The sequence below is a fragment of the Motacilla alba genome, chromosome 1 (genome assembly GCF_015832195.1).
Source record: "Motacilla alba alba isolate MOTALB_02 chromosome 1, Motacilla_alba_V1.0_pri, whole genome shotgun sequence".
NCBI lineage: Eukaryota > Metazoa > Chordata > Aves > Passeriformes > Motacillidae > Motacilla > Motacilla alba.
The window spans coordinates 39,330,015-39,357,643 of record NC_052016.1 but is presented as its reverse complement, the minus strand read 5'-3'; the positions used below and the strand labels follow the sequence as shown (position 1 = coordinate 39,357,643).

At 41.5% G+C, this 27,629-nt stretch overlaps 1 protein-coding gene across 2 annotated transcripts; it reads right to left on the bottom strand.

Moving 5' to 3' along the window:
• Nucleotides 1-1,715: 1,715 nt before the first annotated feature.
• AQP11 (aquaporin 11) lies at nucleotides 1,716-14,995 on the bottom strand. 2 transcript variants are annotated; one of them, XM_038136541.1, is made up of 4 exons: nucleotides 13,954-14,089; nucleotides 13,208-13,852; nucleotides 9,014-9,130; nucleotides 1,716-3,105 (listed from the first exon to the last, which is right to left on the bottom strand). In XM_038136541.1, exons 2-4 carry the CDS (start codon nucleotides 13,800-13,802, stop codon nucleotides 3,053-3,055), a joined length of 765 nt encoding a protein of 254 aa, XP_037992469.1. In that variant the 5' UTR covers nucleotides 13,803-13,852; nucleotides 13,954-14,089; the 3' UTR covers nucleotides 1,716-3,052. The 2 variants fall into 2 exon arrangements, with proteins under 2 accessions (XP_037992469.1, XP_037992477.1); XM_038136549.1 differs by lacking the exon at nucleotides 13,954-14,089 and adding an exon at nucleotides 14,871-14,995 and having other exon boundaries at nucleotides 2,965-3,105.
• Nucleotides 14,996-27,629: the final 12,634 nt, after the last annotated feature.

Genomic DNA, 27,629 nt, shown 5'->3' with positions numbered 1-27,629 from the left:
TTGGTTCCAAGGTACGTGCTAATTATATCCACTCTTTGTTGAATATTCGTTAGGAATGCCAGTCAAATTAGGGATGTCTTAACAGTGCTGTGAACCACTCATGTAACTGAATAAATGAGGTATTCAGCATGTTATGCAATGAGACAGCAATGTCTTTACCAGCCCCTTTGTGTACATACAAACACATTCATGTGAGTGTGTCCATGTTATTGTTAGGGATTCAGAGTTAAAAAGGATACAGAGTTGATTTTTGCACTGGTGTTTGGAGAATCTTGGCATGGTGAGATTTTGGGACAGGTAAAACTCTTACCAGCACCATAATTGAGGCAAAAGGCTCATTGAATTCCAAGTCACCGTTCACTGTTGGCAGACTGGAGGGGGGGTTTTAGTGTGTGAACATCTGAGTTGGAATGTGGTGTGTCTGTTGTTTTCCATGTTAAATGGCAGCCTGTTACATACCCTGGCAGATGGGCGAAGTTAACTCCAGGGCAGCTGCACTGTTCACAGTTCCTCTCAGCACTCTCACTACATCCAGAAGGAGAATTTGTGTTGTACTAATGTGGAGCTCCAGGAGCAGACATCTTGTAATGCTTCCAGTCAAATCAATGGAGCAAGATTAATTGAGGTGAGGTAGAAACAAACCTGGATGAATGCTGAAGGTAGCATTGAGAAGAGTCTTGAGTGGATTGACAAGTTTTATTTTCAATAAAATTTTGTATTTCGGCTGTGTGTAAGTGTTCTGGACTTCATATGCATTCGTTAGCTCAAATGTAAAATACTCCTTTTTGCCTGCACTAAAACCAGTTAAATTCTTCACTTCCTAGCTTAGGTTTATTTTTCATTATTTCTGCTACTTTCATTGTTTTTCTTTTGTTTTGTATTAATTTAGTCAATTTAAGGCTTGTCTAATTCCTAGTGATTTAAAAAAAAAAATTATATTCTAGTGCCTGTAAATACAGCAGCTACTTGTTAATAACACAGATTTGTACCAATTTCTTTTAAAATATATGTTGTGCCAAAACAAACAAGGCAGACATGGAGAAGTCAGATCTGATTTGACCTCTTCACTTTATGGACTTTGCTTTTGCAGGCCATCAAAAAGGATGTGGAAGTAGGGCCCCTAATCTAACAAATCTTGGCTGCCTGTAGGTTTGCATATCTGTTTTTCTCTTTTTTTTTTGTCTATTTTGGTGCTCTTTGAGGTTTATTTTTGAGACCTTTATCCTGTGGGCTCCATGGCTTCAGAGGAGACATCAAATCATTCAGATTTTGAAAGACTTGTTTCCATAAGAAATGAGGTGAAAAAGTGGGGGGAAAAGGTTATTAAGTATGGATGGCTTTAAGAGGAGGTAAAAGAGATAAAAAGCAGTAAAGCAAAAAAGGGAAGGTAGAAACCCCCAAAAGGATCTGTTTTATAAGCAGAAAAAGGTATAAAAATATGTATTTTCTCAGAGGATCACATATTTTCAGGCTCAGTGTGCTTGGTCCTTGCTATGGAGAGTTTTAACAAGGCAAATTTTCCTTTGGTAGATCTATTCACACTATGGTTGAAGAGCTGCTGAATGATAACCCAGCAGTTCTAGTTCTCCTCAGCATATTAGCAGGCTAATTGTTTTTATTATTAATAACTGAATACAGGGTCATGGATAGGACTCTTGTATGTAAAGCACGTTCATACAGTTGATTTAATTTTGCAATATAATCTTACAGGTACCTTGGAAAAATAAAACGAGAAAATATTTTATTGCAACAAGGAATAAATTACATGGAAATACTTACTTCCCAAACTCTTGCAAAAAAGATAGCTGACAATAGTAGCTGTTAAAGACTTCATCAGTTTACTGTGAAAACCCCCCCCATCTGATTTCCTTTCTTTTAAAATATGGTTTGTAAGGTGACTTGGATGATGAGGTGAGGGACATGATACTGAGATCATTGTAGAATTTGTTAACCATCTCTCCTTCCAAACCAAGTAACCATAAAAAGAAAAATTGAATTTACTCTTAAATTTGAGAAATATATTTTCGCATGTTTAAAAATTAAGCTGCCAGCCAGAAGAAGAAACCTTGTGCTAGAAACAGAGCTTCAGAGGGTAGTACCCATCAGTGGTGTTTGCCTCAGCTGGGGCTATAAAGGGCATGCTTGTGTATGTAGCTTTCCTGTAGTTTTTATCTCTGTTATTTTTTCTCCTGCATTGCAGATTCATTTGTTTTTTAAAGAAGTTGGTAAGAGCTCCATAAAATCAAGGACAAATTGATTACTGCATGATGCATCCCTATATACTGTGTCTATGTGAAGAGGCAGCAGTAATTGCTGATAAAAAGTCAAGGGTTTTGCCCAAAATACCATTTGATGTGTGTCTACAGAATTTTATGGTATTTTATTACTGCTTTTTCCAACCAAGGTAAACATTCAACAGTCTCCAGTGGGCCAGGATGTGACAGAGCCTTCCTGGAAGGAAGTGAGGGGTTACTTACCTGCACTCAGGTATTAAAATTATCATTATTAAAAGAATGTTGGTCATACAGGCTTTAATTTTGGTGTAGGGTGCCTCTCGAACAGAGCTGTGGAGACTCTTCTAGGGAGTAGTGTAGCCTTTCTTCCTCTCAGAGGTACGTATATGGCAAGTAGGAATATAATGATGTCTGTATAAGAAATCTTCAGCTCCCTTTTTGCAGGTGCATTCAATGGGAAGAAATCCAATAAAATCAAACCTTGAAAGGATGGGGTATTTCTCTAAAATTAGTTTTGCATGCTAATAAAGGTCAGCAAACGGCACTTCTGGCTAAAGTGACAAAATTGTGTTTTAACAGTCCTTCACATTCATATGGCTTAACTGAAAATGGTGGCAGATATTCCCAAAATCCCAGTACTCATTTACAAAATAATTATTTGAATACAAAGTGGTAAGTCAAATATTTCAAACATGAAATCTGAAAATACAGCATAAAGATGGCACAGAAGTCTGTGAACAGTTCTCTGAAAGCTCTATGTCTGCAGGTGTTGAAAATATTTTTTAGTGTAGTGCTCCCAAATTTCTGGAGTTCATGTCTCAAGATTTCCGAGGAAAGATTTCATCCCATATAAAAACCACAAGTATTGTACCTGAAATGAGAAGTTACAGAAAGGACCTTTATTTAAATGCGTTTGAGAAGGACACAGTACTGGTATGGAAAATAAACATTGCATTCAAGTATTTGAGTCTCTAACACAATACAGCAGTACCTTTTGCAAAGGAAGCTTCAACAGGCCATGCAAGTGCTCCCTGTGAGGTAATAATCTTGTTTTTCCTGGTGCAGTTAATGCTTTGATCTATGTAAGCCAAGCCAAAGGCAGAGAGTTTGTCTGGGTAAATCCAACACGGACACCTTCCTGTTCCTGATCAGAGCTGCTTTCTTTGTGGCTGGATGTATAAATGACTGAACCAGCAGCTTAAACTCCATCCCTCACCTGAGATTGTTAGCTGTGCCTGTTTTGATAACCACATAGTTTTTAGGTGCTGCCAAGTGAGTATAGGATGGTGGGTGTTTTTTTGAAGATCATTCTGATTTAGGGTTTATTCTGAAGCTGAAAAAATTTTAGAGATAGAAGTTTCTTTATGAGAATTGTATACTATCTCAAGTTGGAAGGGACCCATAAGGATCACTGAGTCCGAAGGGCATCCAGATACAGTTTATTTCCCGCAGTAAAAAAAATCAGATTATTCTTTCAGAGACAAAGAGGATCCTGCTTGAAACTTCTCAAATCACAAAAAAAGCTTATTAAAAGCGATTCTGTTTAGTACAGTCTGCTACTCAGTGCAGGACTTTGCCTATGCTGGATGGGTCAGTGAGACTTTCTCTGTCTGAGTCCAAAAAACCTCTGTGCTGGAGACTGTAGCATTTCTCCAGGAAACTAATTTCAAGGGTGCTGCTGCACCCTTCCTCCTGAATATTTTCCCGGAGTCTAAGCTGAACTTCCCATGCCCCAGTTGGTGGCCTTGCAGTTACTTGTTGCCAAAGAGAATGGTTAATCTCTATTACCCTTGTAACTACTCATGAAATAATGCTTGGCTGTGCTTAAAACACGCTTTCATCTTATTTTTGCAGCCTAAACAAGTCTGGTTCCCTCAGCCTTCCCCCTTAGATCAGGTACTCTAGGCCCTTCATTGTCTCTGTGGTCCTCTGCTGCCTGGATCCTGTTTTTTGACACGTTGCTCTTAAACTTGGGGACTCCAAACCACCCATGTTCCAGATGTCACCTCACAGGCATTGAGAAGAAGGAGGCAATAATCACACCAGCCATACTCTGCATGGTGTTGGCCACCAGCCAGGTGTCAACCCATTGATTGTGACAGTTTGAGGTCAGTGGTTTAGCCAATCTTTATTCCATCTAACAGTCTTTTTGTGTGACCCCACTTTGAACCAAGAACGCTGTGGGAGGTGGTCTCAAAAACCTTACTGAAGTGAAGGTACGCTACATCCCTGCTCCTTTGTCATTCCCAATGCATTCATCACAGAAAGCCTCCAAGCTGGTCAGGCATGGATGGCCCTCACTAAGTCTGTGCTGACTGTTCCTGTGTTAATCTTCGTGTTGTCTACATGGTTGGAAATAGCTTCCAAGACTAGATACTCCACCATCTTCCCACTGGCTGAAGTGATACCAACTAGTTTGTAGTTCCCTGGCTTCCATCTCCTCCTTTTTAAAAGCAGACATAGTATTAGCACATTTCCCATTGGCAGGAACCTCCTCCAACTGCTGTAACTTCTCATAAATTAAGGACAATTCCAACATTGGCAAACTCTACCTTCATTTCTTGGTGAATCCCGCTAGAGTCAATGGATTCACAATCACATATGTTGTTCCCATTTACTGTTCCCTATTTATTGCTTCCTTTCCAAAACCTTACTGATTTACACAGAGGTTTGGGAGCAAATTTTGCTTGGGAAGACTGAGTGGTACCTCAGCCTTTTCCATGCCACCCCTCACTAGGTTGTCTTCCCCCATCCACCAATGGAGCTGCATTTTCTCTGGACTTTTTTTGTGATTAGTGTATTTGTAACTCTGCATATCTTTTCTCTTAGTTCCAGTTGAGCTCTAACCTTCCTGGCTTTGTTTCCAAGTGCCTGTGCAAAGTTCTTATACTCCTCCTTTGCTGCCTTTCCCAGTTTCAACTTCTTACATAGTCTCCTTTGCGGCAGGGAAGCTCTTTGTCTAGCCAGCAGGGAAAGGCTTTTTGTACAAATTCCCAGTCTAACACTATGTGTTAGATTCCTTCTGCACATCTAAATCTATTACTGAGCTCACATGAGCTTTTTCTAAAAATCACCTTTTCCCATTTACAACAGTTTCCACGGGAATTACTACTGACTTAGCAATTCCCTAAATAAGCAGAATTTTGTTTTGAAGTCCAAAGTCTAGACAGCTCTGCTATTTACCTTCCCACTCTTCCTCTGCACCCTGAACTCTTGTGAGAACTACAACCCAAGTGGCCACATTCAGGACCCATTCTTCTCTGTAGGCAGGTCAAGTTCAGCATTACCACTCACTGGCCCTTTAGGATTTGAATTACACATAATTACTGACAGTTTCTAGGAACTTGAGGGATTGCAACTACTCATTGCATAAGAGTTTTCGCTCTGTCAGATGCTGTCTGTGGAGCTGAAAACCCCTATGAGGACCAGGGTCTGGGAACAGTAGTAGTTTGTTTTCCATTTGTTTGTTGAAAACTTTGTTTGCTTCCAAGTCCCTGAGACACTGAACACTTAACACTAGACACAGACTTGGAATTCTTGTTTCTTTGCTTAAGTGTTCTGAACTTGCTGGCAGCCTCAGAATAGCCTCTCCTTTGAGCAGAAAGGTCAAAGTCTCACCTGTTGCCTTCTCCCTTGCTTACCTCCTCCATTTTCATCTACTGCTAAGTGACTGTTGTGGCACTTATTTTCTAAGGAATAGTATCAGTCTTTCTAGTAAAACAGATCTAAAGAAGGGGACCTTGATTCTGGTTTTATAGTGTTAGAAATGTAGCAGGAGGCTAGGCCAGGCTGGATGGCTTTGAGTATCTTGGTCCACTGGAAGGTGTCCCTACCCCTAGCAGGGGGGTTGGAACTGGATGATCTTTAATGTCCCTCACTCTACAATACAATTCTATGATATGCTAAGCTGGCACCTGTCCAGGAAAGAGCATTTCATTTTATTGACCTCATGACTATCTTGTCAGCAACTCTTCCATTCATAGCTGCCATCTCCCTGGTACTGGAAGAGCAGCATTAGCTCAGTCCCCATGATTACTGATAGTATAATCATGCCTGGATGACTACCATGAATTCCTTTGGCAGTAAAACAGAAACCATCTTTGTTCCCTGGTACTTACTGAGTCTGTCTTCACAGAGCAGACCTTAGGCCTGCCTGTGCTAAGTTATAAACACTTGCTGGCATCTATGTTTATTGCAGGAATCCAGAGTTTAATGCTGCTGGAGAATCACCTTCACCAGAACATCGGTGAAGCCATTTTGAAAAGAGTAATTAACTACAGTTTCAAGATTAAATTCCTCAAAGACCATAAACCGCCAGTAGATTTGTTTATCCTAAAAGAAAACCTCCATTTCATCCTTGTCTTGTGAAAGTGATAATCAGTCTTCCTCATCTTCCAAGTGTCCTTTCTAAGAACGTTGTTTACGATGTGCTTACAGCCAGGTCAGGATTCAGTTGTATTCTGAACACTCTCCATATCCTTGCCCTCGTGGATTTTTGCCACAGCCATAAATGAGAATATATTGCACTTTCCACTGGCAATTTTAAGTTTCATGATATCTTAGTCCGTGGTTCTACTGTGAGGTAGTTATTACAGCAAAACACAAAAAAAAAGCCTTCTGAAAGAATTTCCCAAAGTAAGAACAAAGTAATTTAACCATCTGAGAGGCTGATGCTGGAAGAAGTAAGAGACCAGATTTGCATATCATTGTGACTCTGCCAGTTTCTAGGAAGTCCGAAACAGCATTTCTGCTGACGTGTGGATACTGAAAGTGACTTTTAGAATTGAATTTAAAATATCCCTTTCCTCATCACCTACTTTCATGATTCTGCTTAGAGGTTCTTTCCAGAAGAATTTGTCATCATAATAGGTAATTTTCCTAGATGCCTCATCATTTTGTCCAATCGTGAAAGAAAAAATTCTATTCCTATTACTTTATTTTTTTCAAAAAGTGTCAGAAAAAATTCACTTCCTGTTAAAATTTGTAGATCTGCACTCCTGTATTCATCAATTCAGTTTTCAAATACAGCAATCTCCTCTATACTTGTACCTCGGATACTACATTTGTTTTGAAGTCTTGATTTATAAGGTCTCTTAAATGTATCCATGAAACATCCTTATTCTGTAATGAGATATTTTTATTACAAATAGATTACTCAGTCCTTCAGGTGATCCACAGACCTGAGATCTGTCACTAAATGTTGGCTACAGTAGTGACACTGTGCAAGAAGTGATGTGTCCTGAGTATTCACTTCTTTACAACTGCTCAGTCTGGAGGAGTTCCTTTCCCTCATAAATCAAGAGACAGCATTCAATGTATTTTGTGGGTATATTCTAGATGTTAACTAATGACAAACCACTGTTTATGAATTTTCCTAGAAAGGTAACATTGCTCCTTAATCACATTCTACGTTCCGCAAGTCATGGGTCCATTTTGGTTAGCAACTGTTGATTTTCTTACATCAAAAATCACCTGGAGGTTTGCTGCAAAGCTGTTCTGCAGGACACATCTTGGCATGTAAGTAGAACATGGGGTTTCAGAATGCCTCCTGTTTCTTAAAATCACTTGCCAAAAGATTAAATCTCATATACTTACAACCTGGGAAATCTTTAAATGGTTACGAGGTTGAAATAGGTTAATGAAAGCTAAAGCTGAAATGTGAGAAATATTATGTGGTCTGTCAGGACCCGAGCAGTGCCGATCAGCTTTGCCTATGACATTTCATTAACTACTCACTGAACAGTTATCAAGCTTACTCTATTGTTCAGTCATCCTGTTTAGAGATCTAACTCAACAAGATTATATTAAAGTGAATTTTAGTTAGGTTTGAACTTCCGTCTTTGTTTTTGGCTGACTGAGAGTCAAGGCAAGTAGAACATGCACAGACATGAACTCAAGAAAAGGAAGGTTTTGGTCATAACAGGATCACTTTCCAGTGTTTCCTGTGTATATTTTACATCCTGTTCTGTCTTCATCACTGTTGTACCTTCTAATAGGATTAACAGTCATGAAAGAACTCGGGATTAGCAGACTGCTTCTTTATATACCCTAAGCAGAAAGCTCAAGATTTGTAGGGACCAACTGTAAACAAACAACAGCATGAGGTATCACACGGACCATTTTCATCTGCACACAGCTAGAAGTCAAAATCAATATCTTCCAAATTAAAACCAGAATTTAACTTAGGAAAAGCCCAGTTGCTAACACTTCTTATTCTTAAACTAAGAGCAGACTAGTGGCTAGGGGAAAAACACAGAATGAGAACTGCAAAGCTTAGACACTGTGGGGATAAAAGATTTAATATCAAAAAAGTAGTAATTGAGAAAGCATATTTAAGGCACTTGTCCCAATACCTGTGGGTAGGTTTTTTTCTGAAATGTATCATCCCCATGATTCGTAAACTGTCACAAAACAAGACAGACACTGTGTGGTAACCAGTATGTTTCTCTTTTTGAAGTTAATCAGGCTGATACTTACTTTCAGGTAAGGACCATATGATCTTTAAAGGTCCCTCCCAATCCAAATAATTCTGTAATTCACTAAACAGTGCTGCAGACGCTCTACACAGAGCATTAAAAAATGTTAAAAATACACAGCCTGCATTTGCAAAACAAAACCACACTTCAAAATTATTTCAACACATACATTATAATTTACTATTTTCTGGATTTATTTAATGCAAAAGTCAAACACTCTCAAATAAAGAACGCTTATTTCTTGATTTATGAACCATGTACTAAATAACACTTTCTCAAACACGTAAAGTGTTAAGAACTTACCTAAGCATGGGGCTAGCCAATATACTAGTGAGTAACTCAAAAATTTGTCATAGAAACAATCTGCATGTAATGAAAACGCCAGTGCTGGGTTAAATATTGCTCCTGTGAGATTTCCACCTGCAATAAGATGTAAACAGCATGAAATCAAACCATATTTTTAAATACTTACTTTAAATTCAAAAGAATACTACACCATACTACAAGAACTCTCCACCTTGAAATAAAATGAATTAGCAGAAACAGTTTGAACAGGTAAAACTCTTCTGAAGTTATTCACCTGATAACTCAGTAGACAGGTTTAACTGTTTTCTCAAAGGCTTTAAAACATATGAAGGGTAAGCTATAACTTCCTTTATCTCTTTCTAGCAAATATTCTTTAAAGAGATAGGTCTGGCTAATGCTGAATGTTTCTATTGATAAAACTAGAAGCTATTTCTGTATCATGATTTTAGAGGAGACAGAAATTACATAAGCCGTTACATTACAGCCTTGTGTCACATGAAACACATATGCAAGACAAAAGAAAAAACTGTCAAGTAGTGTTCTTGCTAAGCTGACCGCTATACTTTCTTATAAGAATACTAATATTATTATATCAATGTACAGAATGTTAGGATTTTCACATGGTATATGAACTGTGGGAAAACTCCATATGTTGTTCAGAGAAAATAGAAGCAAGTGCCACTCCGCTGTCTTGTAGAAGGAAGTCAAGCATCTTTCCTTTCCTTGCCTCTGATTTCAGATGTAAATGAAGCTGCCTAAACATTTTCTAAATAACAAGATCCAAACACAGTACCCTGGGGGCTAAACTGTAATTACACTGCAGATGAACCTGGAGCTAAGTGTGCTTAATTCTGACATATGTTATTCCTCTCACTGCAATTCTGCAGAAAAAGCATTACTCATAGCTAAATTACCTGTATTCTTGTACTGTTAGCTACTAACCAGCCCATACCTGTTTTATCTATTAACCTATTACCATAAAATATTCTATAATTGCATCTGTATAATTCCTTACAGTTTACTCTTGACATCTCCTCAAATAAGCTTGTATGAGCTTTGAACTTTGTACAAATACCCTGCTCCTGTAATCCTCATTTGCTATGAATGTGCAATCATTTATCCAAAGTTTTAGTAAGGTCTTTGTCATTCTCTTCTTCTGTGTTTCTCTTTCCATATTGTCCTTATTATTTCTTTCACCATTATTACAGTTAAGGAAAATTTTAATCTCTGTTTGCCGACTCAGTTTACTATGGTTTTACACTTGTTCTCAAGAACAAGTCAGATTTACGGTGCAGTCTGTTTTTCTGCACACTGACATATTAGCAATGTCTACGGTTGCCAGGGAGCCCAGCTACAATAATTTACTTTGTTTTAATCTGTTTATGACTCCACTGCTTCTGCTGTTATATCCACAAATGTACAGTTGAAAGCAGAACTTCACTCTCAGGATGCAGTTGATGAACATTGAGCATTAGACAGAGTTCTAACTGCTGTATGTTTCAATATTCATTACTAATAACTACTGGAATATCAACCATAGGTCAGGGGCACCACTATAATCCTATTAAAATTATTCATTTAGCTCCTCTGTGTATAACAGAAAAGACAAATTATTTTATGGCAGAAGAAGTGTAATCTCTTTGATGGGGTGTGCATAAAAACTTTAAAAGGGGAAGTAATGCCACACAGTGCATGAGAAAGTATTTTTACCTTTTTGCCTTTATTAAAGGCCAAAATTAGGAAGAAACTCAGAATTAAAAATATGTATGTCGTTTGTACCTTGATATGTTAGGTTCAGAAAAATCTAACCAATTTCGTATGATTCTGACCTAACTGTAATGCTGCCTGTAAATGAAAAAGCCCTCAAAAGGTGTATTTTTTTAACCCCTAAATAAGTATTTTCCCAAAGGAATTATCCAAAAATATTCTTTACCATCTTGTATATGGTCTGTATTCTTAGCTAATGAATCATTATTAAGAGTAATATGTAAAGACATAATGTTCTTTTTTTTTGTCTTTATTTAGTAGAAAAAACAGTGAAGCGGTATTGGAGATTCTGTGTACAGTATGTACCACTATAAAAATTTGGTTTGCATAGGATTAAATGTAAAAACAAAATCCAAATATTTTTAAATATGAAAAAGTATAAGAAAAACTAAAGTAACAGCTTGTGATTTTGAAAATAGTGTATAGCCTGATGTTATTTGTTGGAGTAAGGTGCATGGCAGACCTATAAACCATAAACTAAGAGGTGCAGAAGATTTCCTGAGAGTGATCCAGCCCAGCTAAATTATGCATGTCTGTCTTAGCCTGCAGATGAGAACCCACCCTGCTGGAGGCCACTATTTGTGACTCCTGATTTGTAAGTGACTCTCCCTACTGCGTGTAAGCAGCACAGGTGGGACAGACGTGGCTAGGGCTATGCCGTGACATCCACAGGATATACGGGATATGTGCAGCAGGCACTGTCTGTGGCCACTTACAGGCTCCTCATTACCGCCCCAGCCACGACAGGATCTGAATACCTGTATATTTTTATAGTAGACAAGCAGATTGTCGTTTTAAAGAAGTGCAAAGAAAAATGTCCAGGTAGCACGGGGTGTTGTGCACACGATGCAAAAGAGGCCTGAGGTTTCCTAGAAGTACGTGCGGATCGATTGCACCAGGGAGTCCCAACAAGCCCAAGTTTATGGCACAGAAGGGCACTTGGTACACTCAGCCTTCACGTGCACGCTTAGCCTTCTGCTAGGAAAAGATAGGAACCTGGCCAATGACACTGGGAGTGAATTCTTTGTATGTATTAGCTAAAACGAAGGCAGTGTGACACGTATTATTTTATATGACTGTTTGCTAAGCAGGAAAAGAATGTTAGGAATTGGGAATCCAGATTTCTATGCTTGTAGAAGAGGGAGGAGGATATTTGGCTACACTTCACCAAGCAACTCAGAAATATATTTAATGTCCTCAAATGCACTGACACCCTGCTTCTGCTTTTAGAAAGTAGTTCAAATTGCTAAGTTAATTTTCAAAATTCCCCAGAGACTTTTATCTTTTAGATATTAGCTACTCTCAGCTAAAGATAATGAATAAGGATTTTTACTTTACTCTTTTTTTTTTTTACTTTTTTACTAAAAATGGGACTGTACACTGTTCTGGATGCTATTACATTAAATAGCATCAATACAGCTAAGCCTTTAGGACAAGGCATCAATGACATCCCGGATGTTTGCAGGTAAGAGAAGTGATCTCCCTCTCTCAAAGGGATTTGGTGATTCCCTAGATGACTTTCTGTGGTGGGGGCAGTAACAACAGCAAGAGTTCTGTAATCATGTCTTTCATTTCTCCAAGCTACACAATTTCCTTGCCAGAAGGAAAAGAACTCCCAGCAGGGCAGTCCTGAAGTGACTTAACAACTCTTGTCACTTCAGTGGGGACAAGAGGAACATCAACAGTCAGAAGAAACAGTTCAGACTGAGTCCCCTCACCTCTCCCTTCCCATTGGTCCAGAGGGGATGCACGGGTGACAATCAGGTAGCGAAAGGCTACCTATATGGACACACATGGCATTACAGACAAGGGAGGCTCTAATAAAACAGGCACCTAATTTTTTCCCCTTTTTTTACATTTGGTCTCATGAGGTATTATTTCTGTATGCATTCTACAAATAACCATTCCTGCTTCTGATTTAAGGAAGTAGTTAAACAAACTGCACTGATATGAATTATGCATTATTTAAATGCAGAGCTTCCATATTACCTACCAGTCTGTACCTTGCTGTTGCACAATCAGCACTTTCTCCTGATGCAGCCAGCGGTGCTCTCCCAATGTCACTTAAGTAATCAGAGCACATAGTATGAAATCTCTCACGCTGTATAAATAGTTGGATTATGAAACAATCCTTCACTGAGATATTTTAACACTTAACCATATGTACTTGCAGACCTGACATCACTCTAACTGCATAACTCATTTCTTTCTTAACCCCGTACCTGCCTGGAATGCAACCAGGCAAACTTTATATAAACAGCAAATGAACTTTGCATACGTAGGACGATACAAAAAGAAATCCTCAAGGAAAGTGTAATTGAAGAAAAAGCATTTTGCATCTTAACACTTCTAAGAAAACAGTAAGAACGCCTTCCATTACAACTTTGTTGCAGGAACAGAAGAAGAAAAAGTAAAAAGACTAACCTGCATAGACGAGCATGGTGATGAGAAGAGCAATTAAATGGACTCTGTATTTGGGATTAACGCTTTCGGCTTGCAGGACGGCCAGCTGGAAAACGACAGAAAAGAGCAGTTCTATGCAGAACGCCTGCATCTCTGTAGTCTGCATGGGGCTGCTGCAGCCCTGTGAGAGTGCTCCAAGATGTGGCTCTGCCATCTCCAGCCTCCAGATGAAGTGCATGAACACTCTGGCGAGCACGGCAGCCACGAACTGAGCGGCGATCTTGAGTCCCCCCATCCTGAGCGACGTCCCGCCGCCCCACATGGGCTGCAGGGTCCCGCAGGGATTGCATGTGCTGCCGGCGAGGGTCAGGCCGTGCAGGACGGTGAAGCCGTAGGTAAGGGTGAGGGCGGTGTGCGGCTTCGGCTCCACGTTGCCGAGCAGGCTGAGCTCGTTCGTGCAGGCGCAAATCTGGAAGGTGCTGAACATCTCCACGAGGAAAGCGAAGAGGAGCGGGCGGGAGCGCAGCCGGCGCCGGGCCAGCCTCCGGCACAGCCCCACGGTCACCACGACGCCGGACATCAGCAGCAGGGAGCTCCCGACCCCACCGACAGCCATGCCCGGAGCTTCACAGGCCCGAGGGCTCGCGGAAGGTCCAGCCCCACCACCTGCGGGGAGAAAGAAAGCAGGAGACGGAGGGAAAATGCCCCCGCTTTCCCTTGGAGGTAGGAACCAGCTTCTGTTGGCACCTGCCGGGAGCCTGACTCACCCTCCGCTCGGCGGAGCAAAGGGCAGGGTTGAGGGCAGGGGGATCCCGCTTCCTGCCAGGGCACGGGTTAGGACAGGGAAGCTCCCTCCCTGCGGTGGAAAAGCACGGGGAGGGGAGCGGGGGCACGGGGGCTCTGCTGCCCCCTCAGCCCCTCCGCCGCGGGACGGACCGGGCTCCCCTGTCCCCTCAGCCCGCCGGAGGACAGGGAGCGGAGCGAGGGCCTCGGCTCCCGGCCGCGGGGGAACGGCAGGGGAGCCGATTTTCCCGGCGGGATCGGCGTTGCGGTGTGTCCGCGGCGGCGGGAGCGGCTCCAGCCCCAGCGCGGAGCCGGGCACGGGCTCGGCCGCGCCGCCCCCTCCGGCGGGCGCTGCGCAGCGCGCATGCGGGCGGGCGCGCGGGGCGCTGAGGGAGCGGCCGGGGCGGGCAGCGGGAGCTCGGCGGGGCCGGCGCCGGCACCGGGCTCGGCCCCGGCTGTCGGCGGGGATCACATCCCTCGCCCCGCGGTTTGCAGCGAGCTCGAGAGAGAGACATTGGTTATTTATGTAGAGTTACGCAAGCCTGCGTGCTCGGTGGTGTTCAGCAAAAGGAGCACGCCAACTAGCAGAACTTTTTTTTACTATTTATACATTGTAGCACACACAGGAATTACAGAATCACAGAAGCAATTAGGTTAGAAAAGACCTCTAACATGACATGAAGTCCAACCTGTCCAAACACCGCTATGTCAATAAACCATGGCACTGAATGCCACATCCAGTCTTTCCTTAAACACCTCCAGGAGCAGAGTCCACCACCTCCCTGGGCAGCTCTCTCCAGTGCCTAATTACTTCTGCTGAGAAGAAATTCTACCTGATGTCCAGCATAAACTTCCCTTGACACAGCTAAAGCCTATGCCCTCTCATCCTCTCACTTGTTACCTGGAAGAAGAGACCGACCCCCTCGTGGCTACAGTCTTCTTTCAAGGAGCAGTGGAGAGATAAGGTCCTCCCTGAACCTCCTCTTCTCCACACTAAGCACCTCCAGCGCCTTCAGCCACTCCTCATAAGATTTGTTCACCGACTACAAGTTGCATAGTTCTCTTATTAATTAGTACTCTATCTTCTATTGGTTAATGATTCTCTCACTTCTCATGCTAATTAGTCTGCATGCTCAGTGTTAATTTTTTCTGAGTCGGTGTGGTTCTTGGGTCAGGGGTTTGTGAGCTGGTGGTCGGGATCTCACCCTGCCAGAATTACCTTTTACCCAGTTGGAGCTGATTCAGCACAGATGCTGAGTTGTCTTTATTAGTTTCTTCCTTATCTTGTGAGCTCTGCTAAATGTCCCTGTGGCCCGTAAATTCTATGTTGTGTCCACTATCAGCAGTACATCCTTCTTCCTAAGCTCCCCCTAGGTCTGAGGTCATGGAAACATGTTAAGCTCTAAACCTTTACAAGGCAATTCTAGTGACAATTAATTTGTGTTTCTAACACCTGGACATCACTTAGAGCTTGTTGGCTGCTCTGTTTCATGGATAAAACCTCCTTTCTTGTTGATCAGGCTTGAAATATACAAAGATCAAACATTAAGGAACATCCTTTCTTAAGAAAATTTTTACATTTACCACATTTTTTAATGAGAAGGGATTTCTTTCCTGTGTTTTTTGGGAACCCGGTGGTGCAAAACGCAGGTGCACAGATTGATTCAGCCTCTTCCTCCCACTCCCTTGCTGGGAGATGGGTGTTTGAGAGAGTGCCCGGAGGAAGCAGGTGCTGATTCTCAGGCTTCTCCAGTGGAAGCAGTGCTAAAAATAGGCATCAGCCTCATTCTGCTGAATGTGGTAATGCTGGCATTCATAGCAGGGCCCAAATGGCATCAGGACTGTCCTGGAAAAAATAAGCATGGGCTCCTTTAGGATAATTCTTTGGGCCTGGTAACTGAGAAGGGTGAGCCCAGCATGAGGTAACTGGGAAATGCTTCCTGTCCAGTTAGGCTGGGGCTGAGTTTTCCTTCAGTCTCTCCCTGCAGTGCTGTTTCACAATATTTGGAATGGGTTGTACCTCTTGCCAGAGTGTTCTTCTGGTGGGAAAAGAGAAAAAAATTCCCAAGCTCTGAGCACATGAATGGTTGTGCCATGTGTCATTGGTTATACTGATTTAGTTTTCACCCTAATAAAACAAAAATAAATGTGTTTTGTGGTGCTTCTTACTACTTTTCCCCCTTTCTTTTACAGACTGATGATATGGTTTTAGGAGTGTCCAAATACTGATTTTATGAACTCTAAAATGGAAGCACTGCAAGCAGCACTAACCTGTGCTATTCAATGCACCTGCAAGGAGGGGCAGATGCTGGATGTTTTTCCAGAATTCCAATATCCAGTACGTTTGCCACAAGGTGGCATCAATGACAGTGTATCAGACCTCGCAGGAATGACTTTTACCCGATCAAGGTCCTCAAGGAGGCAATACACAAATCTATTACTTCCAAGCAACAACAGCCAGCTTTTAGTTGAAGGTCAACCTACCAAAAAGATCAAAGTTGAAACATAAAGAATTGTTTCTCTAGAAGGGAGTGACAAGACAAGCTCTTCCTCATTTCAAGAAGTGTTGAGCCATCGAGACATCTGGGCTGAAGAAGTCTGGTGATAAAAGAGTATTTAGAAGGTGCATTTGTCTTTGAGAAATAGGGTTCTTTTTACCAGGAGAGGGGAAAGACAGCAGTTGAACAGTGGTGATATAAAGAGAGGAAAGGAGAAAATGACAGAGCAGTTAGTATTTGGCTTTTACTGCTTGCACAAGAGTAGATGTCAAAAAAACCTGAGTGAGGCAAGGCAGGAGACATGACTGTTTTAAGTCATTACATAAGTCTCAAAACACCTCCATGAAAACTATGCATTGCAACAACTGCTTTTCCCAGCAATTATATTCTGTAGATGTGATCTGGAAGAAAAAAAACCCCGGTCTCTTTCAGAGCCCTGGACAGTTTCTTGTGCATATGACCGTCATGAATTTGTCATTTTAAAGCAGACTAATAAGATGTTTGATTTAACAGACGGTCTCCAGGTGGATTACTGGAGTGTGGATTGGAACTGATTGTATCTTTTAGTTATCTGTATGACCAGCTGTGAATATTTTACTTCCCGGTGTACTTATAACTGTATTTTTTGACCACTAGAGGGTAGTGCCATTCCAAACAATTGCTTTTGGTGTGCTCCTGAAGGAGCTTTATTTTGTATTTTGCCGCAAGGAGATGAGAATAGTAGATCTCCTATTAAATTCAAGCCCTTAATTTTGTAATTTGTAAAAACGAGTGTTCAAGCCTGAAATGTCTCTTAAAGTTCACTTTACAACCTATAGTTTTTTCGTACTGAATTGCTTAGGCTCATCAGTTTCTTCTTCTTGGTGGCATTGGTGGCTCTGTCTCATTCCAGATTGTCCTTGTGTATGCTCTCTCTTCCCTGAACAAGATTCCCTCATGCTCCTGCCTGCTCTATACCAGGACACATATAATTTCCCTTTTGTCTGATTTGTCCCATTTTCTTTTCTTCTCATTTCAGAATCCCTCCACATCCTTTTCTCCATGTTCCCTTCCATGCAAATCAGTCTTTGTACTTTCTTTCCTATTTGTTTGTATTCCTACTTTCCTTCTTTGCCCAAGCCCTTGTATTTCCTGTTTTTTTCTGTATGCAGTTCAGTGTTCTTAGCTGTGTGTACGGTTTCAGCCCCTTTCCTTCCTAAAATTCCCTCATCCACTTCCTTTTTCTATGGCAGGCTGAGTCATTCGGAGGGTATCAACATGCCAAGAATCTTGGATGGGTTTTGCAGGGGTGAAATTGGGCATTATCATGCTGGAAAATGCTGGCAAACGCTTCCATCCACATTAACGTTAATGATAACTGCAGAGGAGCTGAATCTGTAGTTCAGGTAACAATATACCAGGGAATCTGTGTGCCCTGTTTCTCTGTTGTGGTTCAGCTGATTTCCCCCAAAATTAGTCTGACATTTAAAGGTGCACTGGAAATACAGAAAGTAAAAGTAGTCATAGTGCCTCCGTACAGAAAATCCTTGTTGAGCAGGCCCTGGCAAGCTCAGGCACAGCTTCAGCACAGCTTTTCTTAGCAAGCGGCTGTGGAGGTTTGGGACATTTCCCCTTTCTGGCTACATTTCCCAGCAGTTGTATGCCAGAGGCAGGATTTGCACCAGAGAACAACTCTGGTGTGCAGAGAGAGATCCCGGTGCATGGGCAGTAGGGAAGAGCCAGGGATCACAGCAGCAGGGGAATTGCTCAGTGCCCAGAGTCTGAGCTCTTAGACAATACACCTGGGAGCCTTTGATTTCGGGGCAAGAAATGCCACTGCCTGTGAGGGCTCTTGCCACGGGTACTTGGTGAGGGCATTGGTACAGACCAAAGTGTGGAAACTGTAAAGATTCTTTAAAGCTCTGCCGATACCAGGAAATTTAACAGTGTCAGGGATGTTCCTGAGCACCGAACTCAGCTGATTCTCATAATCCTTACATGGTTTTAGCCTGGGCCAATGAGCAGTATCCCAAAATATTCCAGGGTGTGGGTTAGGGGATACATTACAAATAGGCAGACTGTGCTTTCACAGACTTATTGAGGCTTTCATAGACTGGACATTGGATGCCATGTGCCAGCTGGCCTCAGGGGCAGAGACTGGTCCCAGACTTGTTTAATTTACTAATGTGAATATAATCACAGTGACTAGGCCTAGCCACTAGACTGAAAATCTGTTTTTGCAAACCCTGTTGGTTTAGACACCAGGAACTGAAGGGACCTTGCTTCCATCTGGTCCCCGACTCTGCCTCCAAAGGTTACTGCCTCATACAAAAGGGCCAGGAGGCTTATTTGCTCTTTGGTCATGACTGGTCACCATGCACCTGTAGCACTGAGTTAGTAGACCACTGATTTTTGTTTTCTAATCATGCTGTTTGCTTTGATGGGAAGGACTTTTTTTCCCCCGTAAGTGTAACAAGTAATGTTATTTTATGAGGTGAATCATGGACAAAGGAAATCACTAAACCACCTGATGTTCATAATCTCTGAGGTAACAAGACATATATAAATTAATATGGATAAAATCACTACTTGGGAATGCCCTGACTCATATGCAGGACCTTGAACTTGTCTTTGTTGAACTTCATGAGGTTTGCAAAGGCCCACTAAATCCACTCTAATCAAAAAGGATAAGTATAAAAAGCTACAGGCAGAGAAGAAGCTTGACATTTTTTAGAGGCTCTTGTTTTTCAAGGCCATTTCTCATTTTTTGTTAGGTTATTCCACCCCTTCTTCTGGATTATGTAATACAAAATAATCCTTGGCTTTGCCTTTCTTAAATGTTGCTGTTAGCTGCCATAGCCCATTCCTGATAGTGAAGTGTCATGGTTTGGCGCTGGCCCAATGCCAGTGCCCCCATGAAAACCCATTCTCCCCTGGTGTCTGCTGTGAGATGTGATCAGAGACAGAGCAAAGCAGGCCTCCACTTGTAAACAAGGAAAAAACTTTATTATCATGTAACTACAATAAAATTAACACACAGAGCAGAATGGAAACCTTTCAAACATTTCTCCTCCCCCCACTCAATTTCTCACAGAATGACACAAAACCTTAGATCTCTTCCCAGTCCATCACCCTTCAGATAATCAACTCAGTCCATCTCCACCCTTCCGACAATCACCTCTCATTTCATCAAGGAGAGAGGAGCCCTCCTTGTGCCACAGGCCAATCCCCCGTCACTCAGCACCACACGTCGTGACTTCTTCCTTCCATGTTCAGTGCTCTCACCACTGCACATGGACCAGAGCTGCTTTTAGGGTTTCCCCTTTCAAGGATGCCTTGCCCAGTTCCAGAAGAGAACGACAGTCTCTCACCTCTTTTCAGGACACCAGTCCCCCCCAATATTTCACCCCCTGGGGCCGAGGGGTCTCACCATCACTCATCACCTGTCGTCTCCGCTCACATCGCTCCTTTGGCACCGCCTCCCCCTAAAATGCAGTCTCTGTATTACAGGAAAAGGTTCTGTCCATGGCTATACAAGAAAAGTCCAGCCAAAAGCCACTCCATCATCTCCTCCACTTAGGATTTTCTCAACATCTCTCAGTCCTTCTCCACTTGCACAGCTCTCATCACACTTGCACATTTCCTCTTATCCGTTTCTCTCCTCCTTCGACTCCCGGAGGATCAGCATTTGCCAGGTTTCCACCGTCCCACAGAAGGGTTAAAATCACAGTCTCTGCTCATTTTGAACTCCCACACTAGCTCACTGCGCACTCTTCCCTTGTCGTCCCCCCTCTTCTCTTCCTCGGCCAGGCCGGTGCTTATCAAGTTTCAAGGTAGCACTGGCACCTCTCTCCTTCTCTCTCTCTCCCGAGGAGGGGGGGCTGCCCGCCACCTTTCTGAGTTCTTCCACCCTTCCATCTCTGTGGGGAACTCACTCTTGTCCAAGCCATCGCCTCCCGTCCTCTGCCCAAGGCTCCGGCCCACCTCCCTCGGCCGCATGGCTTCTCCTCCCCCGCCCAGCCCGAAGCTGGGCAGGGGAGGTCTGATTCCTCCATCCACCGGAACCAAGAAGAAAGTTCCCCTGGGAGTTCTTCGCTTTTAACCCCTGTGTTCTCAGAGGCGTATCCATATCCTCAATGGTCAAACCAGGTGTCAATATCCACATCTGAGCACCTATTGGTTTGACCACCACCACCTCCCAAAAACTCATTTCCTCTCAAACCACGACATGAAGTGACACTTGCTAAAAAAAATTGCACAGTGTGCAGTCCTTCATTTTTTGTTCCTGTCATGTTGTTTTCCATCTGTTTGAAGTTTGTTCCAGAATCAAGCTTCTTGCCTTAAAACAAGGTCCTGTATTGAACAGGGAGTCCATCAAGTGAATGCTTGTTATCTCAATATGTCTGCAACACCCAACTTTAAAAGAATTTTTAAGTTCCTTATGAACATACTTTATTTGATTGTATGAGGTCACATAGAACCATATTTTAAGAGCTGTAAATGCTGAAAAACCAGTAGAAGGCCCTGAGCTGAAATGACTAATTTTTAAGTATGTTTAGGACTACAATCTCCAAAAGAACCAACTGAAATCTCTGCTTGTATTTAATATGCATAGTGCCATAGATCAACAAAAATTATCATTGTTTTGTTTTCTTTTTACCTGTGTTTATTTCTAGGAAAAAGAAATGTGTAAGTGCAAAACACAATGTTCTGCTGAACTGGTAAAGAAAGATCCATTACTGAATTGTGCTTGCTCTCACTAATACTTAGCTTTCTCTCTATGAAGTACCATTAAAACCAATAAATAAATTACCACTGTGATTTAGAGTACCTCCAATGAGTTTTTCTGTACCAATACAGTTTCTAGGGACTGTGTTGTCTCATGTAGCACTGAAATGTATTTAGTATGTCTTTGTGTTTTGCAAGGCTGGGTTAGAGGCTTGAAATCCAGCAGTCCTTTCCGCACACTGTCTTTACACTCTTTGGAAACTTTTCAACCTGGTTCACACTCAGTTTTGTCTTTCTCCTTTAAGTATCTGGGTTGTGAGTGGCATTCACTGTACTGTGTGAGCAGGAGGGCTTGTGCTAGTAGTGCTCCCTTTTGCACTTGTTACCAAAGCACCTTGGATTCCAGTTTGATTGTAGGTAAACTGTGCATTCAAGTGTAAATCATCTCTCAGTATGATGTTGGTGCACACCTGCCAAGTGTCCTTCTGAACCACTAATCAGACATCACATTCCCTGGACATGTATGAAAGCATTTATCAAAAAAGGTGTTAACAAGCGTGCCAGAAGTTTCTTTGTGGGAAAGAACTGAGTTCTTTTGTTCTCCCTCTCTCAGTTGTTACTGATAATGACTCATGTGTTGCTTACAGCCTTGAAAGTACAAGAGCAGTAGTTCAGAAAGCAAAAGGGAGCTCTGCTTTTCTTTATGAACAGGTGATGAATGATTTTGAGAGAAGGAGGCAGCCCATCTTAGAAGGATTTGAACCAGACAGCTGCAGTAGCAAGCTTGACCAAAGGTGAGTGGAGAACCAGTTACAAAGGGAACGACCACAACGTGTAGTTGGCTCTGATGTTGTCTGCCTCTGGTGCCAAAGGAAAGATTGTGGAACTGTGAAAAAGGAGCATGACTGATTTATGCCTGTTTTTATGTTTCTACCTTCACCTTGAGCTGTACTATGCCCATGTCCATTGTGGTTTCCTTCAGAGAGAGCATTTTGTAAGCTTGTCTTTGCTGGAATTGCTGTTGATAAGGTGCATTTATTCATTGTCTGTTCCTGATGCCATGAAGCTGAGGCAAAGCAGAACTTCAGTGTCAGACAGGAAGATCATTTTGAGTGAGTGACTAGTGAAGTTGTTGCTTCTAGTACTAGGAGACATCTCATGCCTGTTTATCATTGCATTCACAAAATTGCTTTGAAAATTTAATAAGATCAAAGCTTTATTAACACAACTGGGTTTCTTTCAGTTCACTCAAGCAGATACAGTATGTTTTTCTATGGCCAATTATTTTGTTTGCTTATATTTTATATTTCAATCCATGTGGTTTTTTTGCAGCCTAAGAAGAAGCGTTGAGTGGTATTCCTTCCATAAAGAAATCATAATTAGTTTGTGAGAGATGAAGTAATCTGGTAGCAAAGCATGCATGTTAGTCAAGAGATGTGCAGTCTAATCCTTATTGCATAACCATGTGTTGTGGACTTGTTTTGAATCCAGCTGAGCCTGTCTGCAGCCTTCTGACTTGTCAACTGTCACTGTCAACACTTGGGTGTATGGATCATCATTGCCGAGTGGCATGCAGTCACATCTCAGAGGGAATCTCTATCCCTCGTGTAATACTTAGAAATAACAGTGATATTCCAATATTGCATGAGCATTAAAAAGTGTGTTTCACAGCACTATTACAAGATGCAGTGAAACATTACTCATTTTACTGGGCAGTAAATCAACAGGTTGTTAAGTGCCTTGGCTGAGATGACAGGAAGGCTGTGGATTATGTGGAGCCTCTTGACTCCCAGGTTTTAACCTTGATCACAAAATCAAGGTATTGGCACCCTTGACAGATACTCCCTCCAGCCACTTCAAGCACAATCTATGCTCAGGGGACTGGCTATGATTTTGTTGGGTTTTCTTTATCTTCAGCTGCTCCTACTCAGGTGTTCTGGGCCTAAAAGTTGAGCAATGGGTTTGCTATTTGCTGTGGATATGCTGGGCCCAATCCGAATCAACTGGAGATTTGAAAGTTTTCATGAGGATGAGATGAAGGCACTGAGTATCAAGAGACCCTTTTTCTTCAGTAAGATGTTAGACATCAGACTTCAAGACAGATAATAAGGTGTTACTTGAAGGATAACACTGAAACAGAAGATCTTAGAAACAGGTACTGTGTCAAGTCTGCCTCTTCTCAGTTATTCTACCTTTCTATGAGTTTTAACCTGTTGAAGGGTGCCACATTGAAGTCTCTCAAGCCTGAACTTCCATGTCACCTAGGGTCAGATTCAGCCAGTGCGTAACCACAGACAGCTGCTAATTTTCTGTAATGCCACTGGTTTCCCAGAACTGAAGCTTTTGTTATAAACACCCATTTTCTCCCACCTTCTTTGATTTCTAGCCTGCAGGATTTCAAAAAACAATTCAATGTGTGACTGAAATGAGTTTCCAGAATTCTTTGGGAAAAATAGTCCTGAGAACCATGAACAGATGCCTTTCTTTTCGGTGGATAATATTTCTGAACTTAAGAAATGAAATAGTTTCATTTTAGTTACCATATTATTGAGGAATTGGACTGAAGTGCCATAACAATTTTCCAATCCACCTAGGGGCCAAGTAACCATGAAAAGTGACACTTTTACAGTTTACAGAAAAAGTAACAACTGTGCTAACTGCTTAGATAACCACTTAGATCTAGTAAAGAGAAATGTTTTTATAGGCGTGTCAAGAGAACAGTGATACAATACAAACAAAAACCTATAAAAGCAACAAATTGACAATATTTTTGGGGCTAATTTTCAGCCAAGAGAAATTTTGCTAATTAAATTTAGCAATGACATAAAATTGGAAGACAAAATCAAAACAAAGAAGAACTGGAACTTCATGTAGGAAGCCTGTATAACTTTGAGGACTAGAGTAATAGAAGTCATATGGTCATGTACTGGGGACTAAGGAAAAAAAAAATCTGATAAAAGACAGGAGATTTGCAGAAAGAGTAGAGGTAAAACATCTGGATTCAGTTGCCAACTGCCAGCGTACTGTGGATCATCTGTAAGATGTGCCTAGATGAAGGCAAATGAAATCTTGAAATGTCTCTTGTTGATGTTTCAGAATACGTGGAAGAAGCTAAAGCTCTGCAGACAGATGACCTGTTCAATGTAAGAAACAATACTGACACAAGAACAAATGAAAAGATGTGTGAAATGTGAAGTAGACAATCATTGCTAAGCCAAACACAATTATTTTCAGCTTTGATTCCCATGCTTCTAGTAGCAGAGAACATAAATTCATGATTCAAGGACTCCTTTCCAGTCATGTTATCAGTTATGTTCCCAGAATTACAGCTGAAAAATGTGCAGGCTCATTTACTGTCAATAATACTTCTCCTTGCTAAAAGACAACAACTTCCAAGTAACCTGGGAAGTAATCTTAAAGAAAAGCCGAAGTTAAGTTACCAACTACATCAGGGTTCATTAGGCTGTGTCAGAGCACCACTGACCCTGCATAGTTTGTCTAAACAATAAATATAAACAGGAAGAGGGGTTTCAATTAAGCTGAGGATCAAGCAGAGGATTTCAGTAATGCAATGTCTCTCCCAGTCTGCTCTCAGCAGAATCTTCAGCCCAATATCTGACAAGTGAAATTGGACCCAAATATCACAGGGGAAAACTGACTTCCATGTAAGAGCAAAACTGAAACTGAAGGTCAGGACAGTGAGAAAGACATATGTTTACTTTCAGAAGTAAATGTACCTTAAAAAGACAGAGCCTGAGCCTTTCTTAGTGAGCTAGGGCTTAAAAGAAATCTTGGTTTGTAGGATTCTGCATCAGTGTTTGAAAACATGCTCACTCCAGACCAATTCCATAATCTCCAACTGGTAAACCACCAATAACAAGGATAATAAATGCTTAAGATTTCAAGACACAGACTTACAATGAACCAGGGAACTAGACTTGGTAATACTACATGGAAATTGAATCCTACTGGTTCTAATAGAAAGGGAGTATGGAGAAAAAAAAAAAAGGTAGCCTTTTGTACACTAAAGGATGCAATGCATTTAAAACAAAACATATTCAAAACATAATAATTTCCTGCATGGATCCCATTGGGTGAAGCATTTAATAAAAATGTGTGAAAACCTAATTCTCTCAGTGTTTACAATCTGAGATAAATCTAATGAACTGATGTTAAGAGTCAGTAGACCATAACTTTGCACATATCTTCAGAAATGTGACTGATATCTTACCAGGGTAATCACAGCTCATATGGAGACCACAAAAAAGCATAACTTGCAAAAAAATAATCTATTTCCTTTACTGACTTGTAATAGGGCCTCTGTTTGAGACTACCTATTTAGTTTTAATTAACTCTTATGCTTTTCAGCCAGGGGTCTGTTTTGGGCTGACTCATCCCTACCTCCCCCTGCAATTTCAGCCAGAGATGTTTAGTCGTTATGTTTAGTATGAAAAGAGAAGAATAAGCTGGTTTTTGGTGTTAAAATATGTTAGAAGCCCAGATGCTTTTGTGGTGTCATTTTTTTTTGTTATTTGTTTGATTTTGGTTTTTTTGTTGTTGTTGTTTTTTTTTGTTTGGTTGGTTTTTTTTTTGTTTGGCAAGAGAGTGGGCTATGTGTCAGGTCTGCACTTCTTGTGCCTGTGAAAATTGACCTAAATTTGGCCAAGTCAGGAGCCTTTAAAAAAGAATCTCACTTCTCATGTTCTGGGGAGTTGTGCTAAACTTCAACAGTAAAATAAAACAGTGGGTGGGAGAATGACAGAGGCTGCATGAGATGATGGGAGAGAGGGGACATAAACTAGGAAACTAGGACTGGCCTTATGAAGGTGTTGGATTGGCTGTGGGGGAGTAGAGAAAGATTTACCTAAACAGTTTAATGTGTGTGGGGACAAATATATTGGACAAACAAAACAGAAATGACAAGATGTATGGGAAGTGAGAAACTGAGACTGAGCAAGAGATGTTCCCTATAGGACTGGAGAGATTAACTCCTCCATCTTCTAGGATATTATAAAAATAAGAAAGAAATGCTGAGGTTCTATCATGATGAAAATAATAGAAAATTGTAGAATAAAATAATATTTTCCCTCTTCAGTTTTGGCCAGCTTACAGTCAATAAGACTTTGGAACATGCAAGACATTAGGGGGAAAAAAGGAACTGAGCTGCTGTTGCTTTAAAAAGTGGATTACTGACATATCTATGAGATATCTAAATTATGGTTTTGTAAGTTCATTGTGGTAAGCTCTGTATTTCCATAGGAGACTCAGCTTACTTAAGACTCAGATTGCATAAACTTGGTGCCTAAAGACAAATGACATCAATCTCCTCTTGAGTGAGTGTCTTTTTTGAACCAAATGAGGAAGCTGGGACTTGCACCAACTCAGGTAATTAAAATCCACCATAAGGAATATACTCAAAGGGCAATAATTAAGGTGTGCAGCTGATGTTCACTTTGGCATTTTGCAGCCTTCAAATGCTTAGATTTGCAAATTTCATGAGTGTTCTTTCAGCCTCCTTTTTGTGCGTTTAATTAACATTGTGTATTATTTGCATAGAGGTAGAGCCTGGAAGCCCTAGGCAAGGATTCCAAGGCTTTGCAGTCACAACATGAAATAGCTGTCAGAAGCCCAGATTTTTCAGTTACTACTGTCTTGGACTACATTTGAAAAACTGAGATGTATGGGCTTTGGAGCTGGGAGCACAAATAACAGTGTGTCATCCCTGATTTGTCTATTTAGACTGTGTGCTTTTTGAACTGGAGATGTGCTCTCTTTGCACAATCTCTTCTGTCCTTTGTTACCACCTTAGAACCCTAAATTCTGTGCTGATAAAGATGGTTGGTAATAATTTGTAATATAAAACGTTTTGAAATCCTTAAGCCTCTCTGCTTAGAGCTCCCCAGCTGGATGTTGCAGGCTGAGTGATGTTAACAAACAATAGAGACTGTAATTTTGTTTCATTGTAAGTGCTTGTGGTTTTGAAGAAATCCATTCTTCTTCTCCTTCCCACAGAGCTTAAAGTGACTTGGGCATGCAGTAGGGACTGTGAAAGTTTCTGGCATCTATGCATTTCTTCCAGTATTAGATAAGCTGCTTGGTTTTGTAGCACGTGAACCAGGTAGAATTGTCTTCCCTGAAAATGCTTCAGTGAGTGTCACTCCTTGCCTCAGGCCGGCAGGCAGGCTGTCAGGGACAGTCTGTCTGTCTTGTTCTTTGTCCAGCAGTCCCCTCTGACTGAGCTGTGGGATTTGGGCTCTCTCAGGTCACCGAACTTGTCTGAGGAGCTCAGTCCCTGTGGATGGCAGCCATTGTTCTGCCCCAGCTTTCTTTGGGTCTCCTGGTGCAGGTCTTGGAGGTCAGTGCATGCTTTGTCAGCTGTGTCTCACCCTTATTCTCTAAACTTATTTGGTATGTTTAATACAGGGAGGTTTTGTGATATGCTTTGCTTTCTGCAG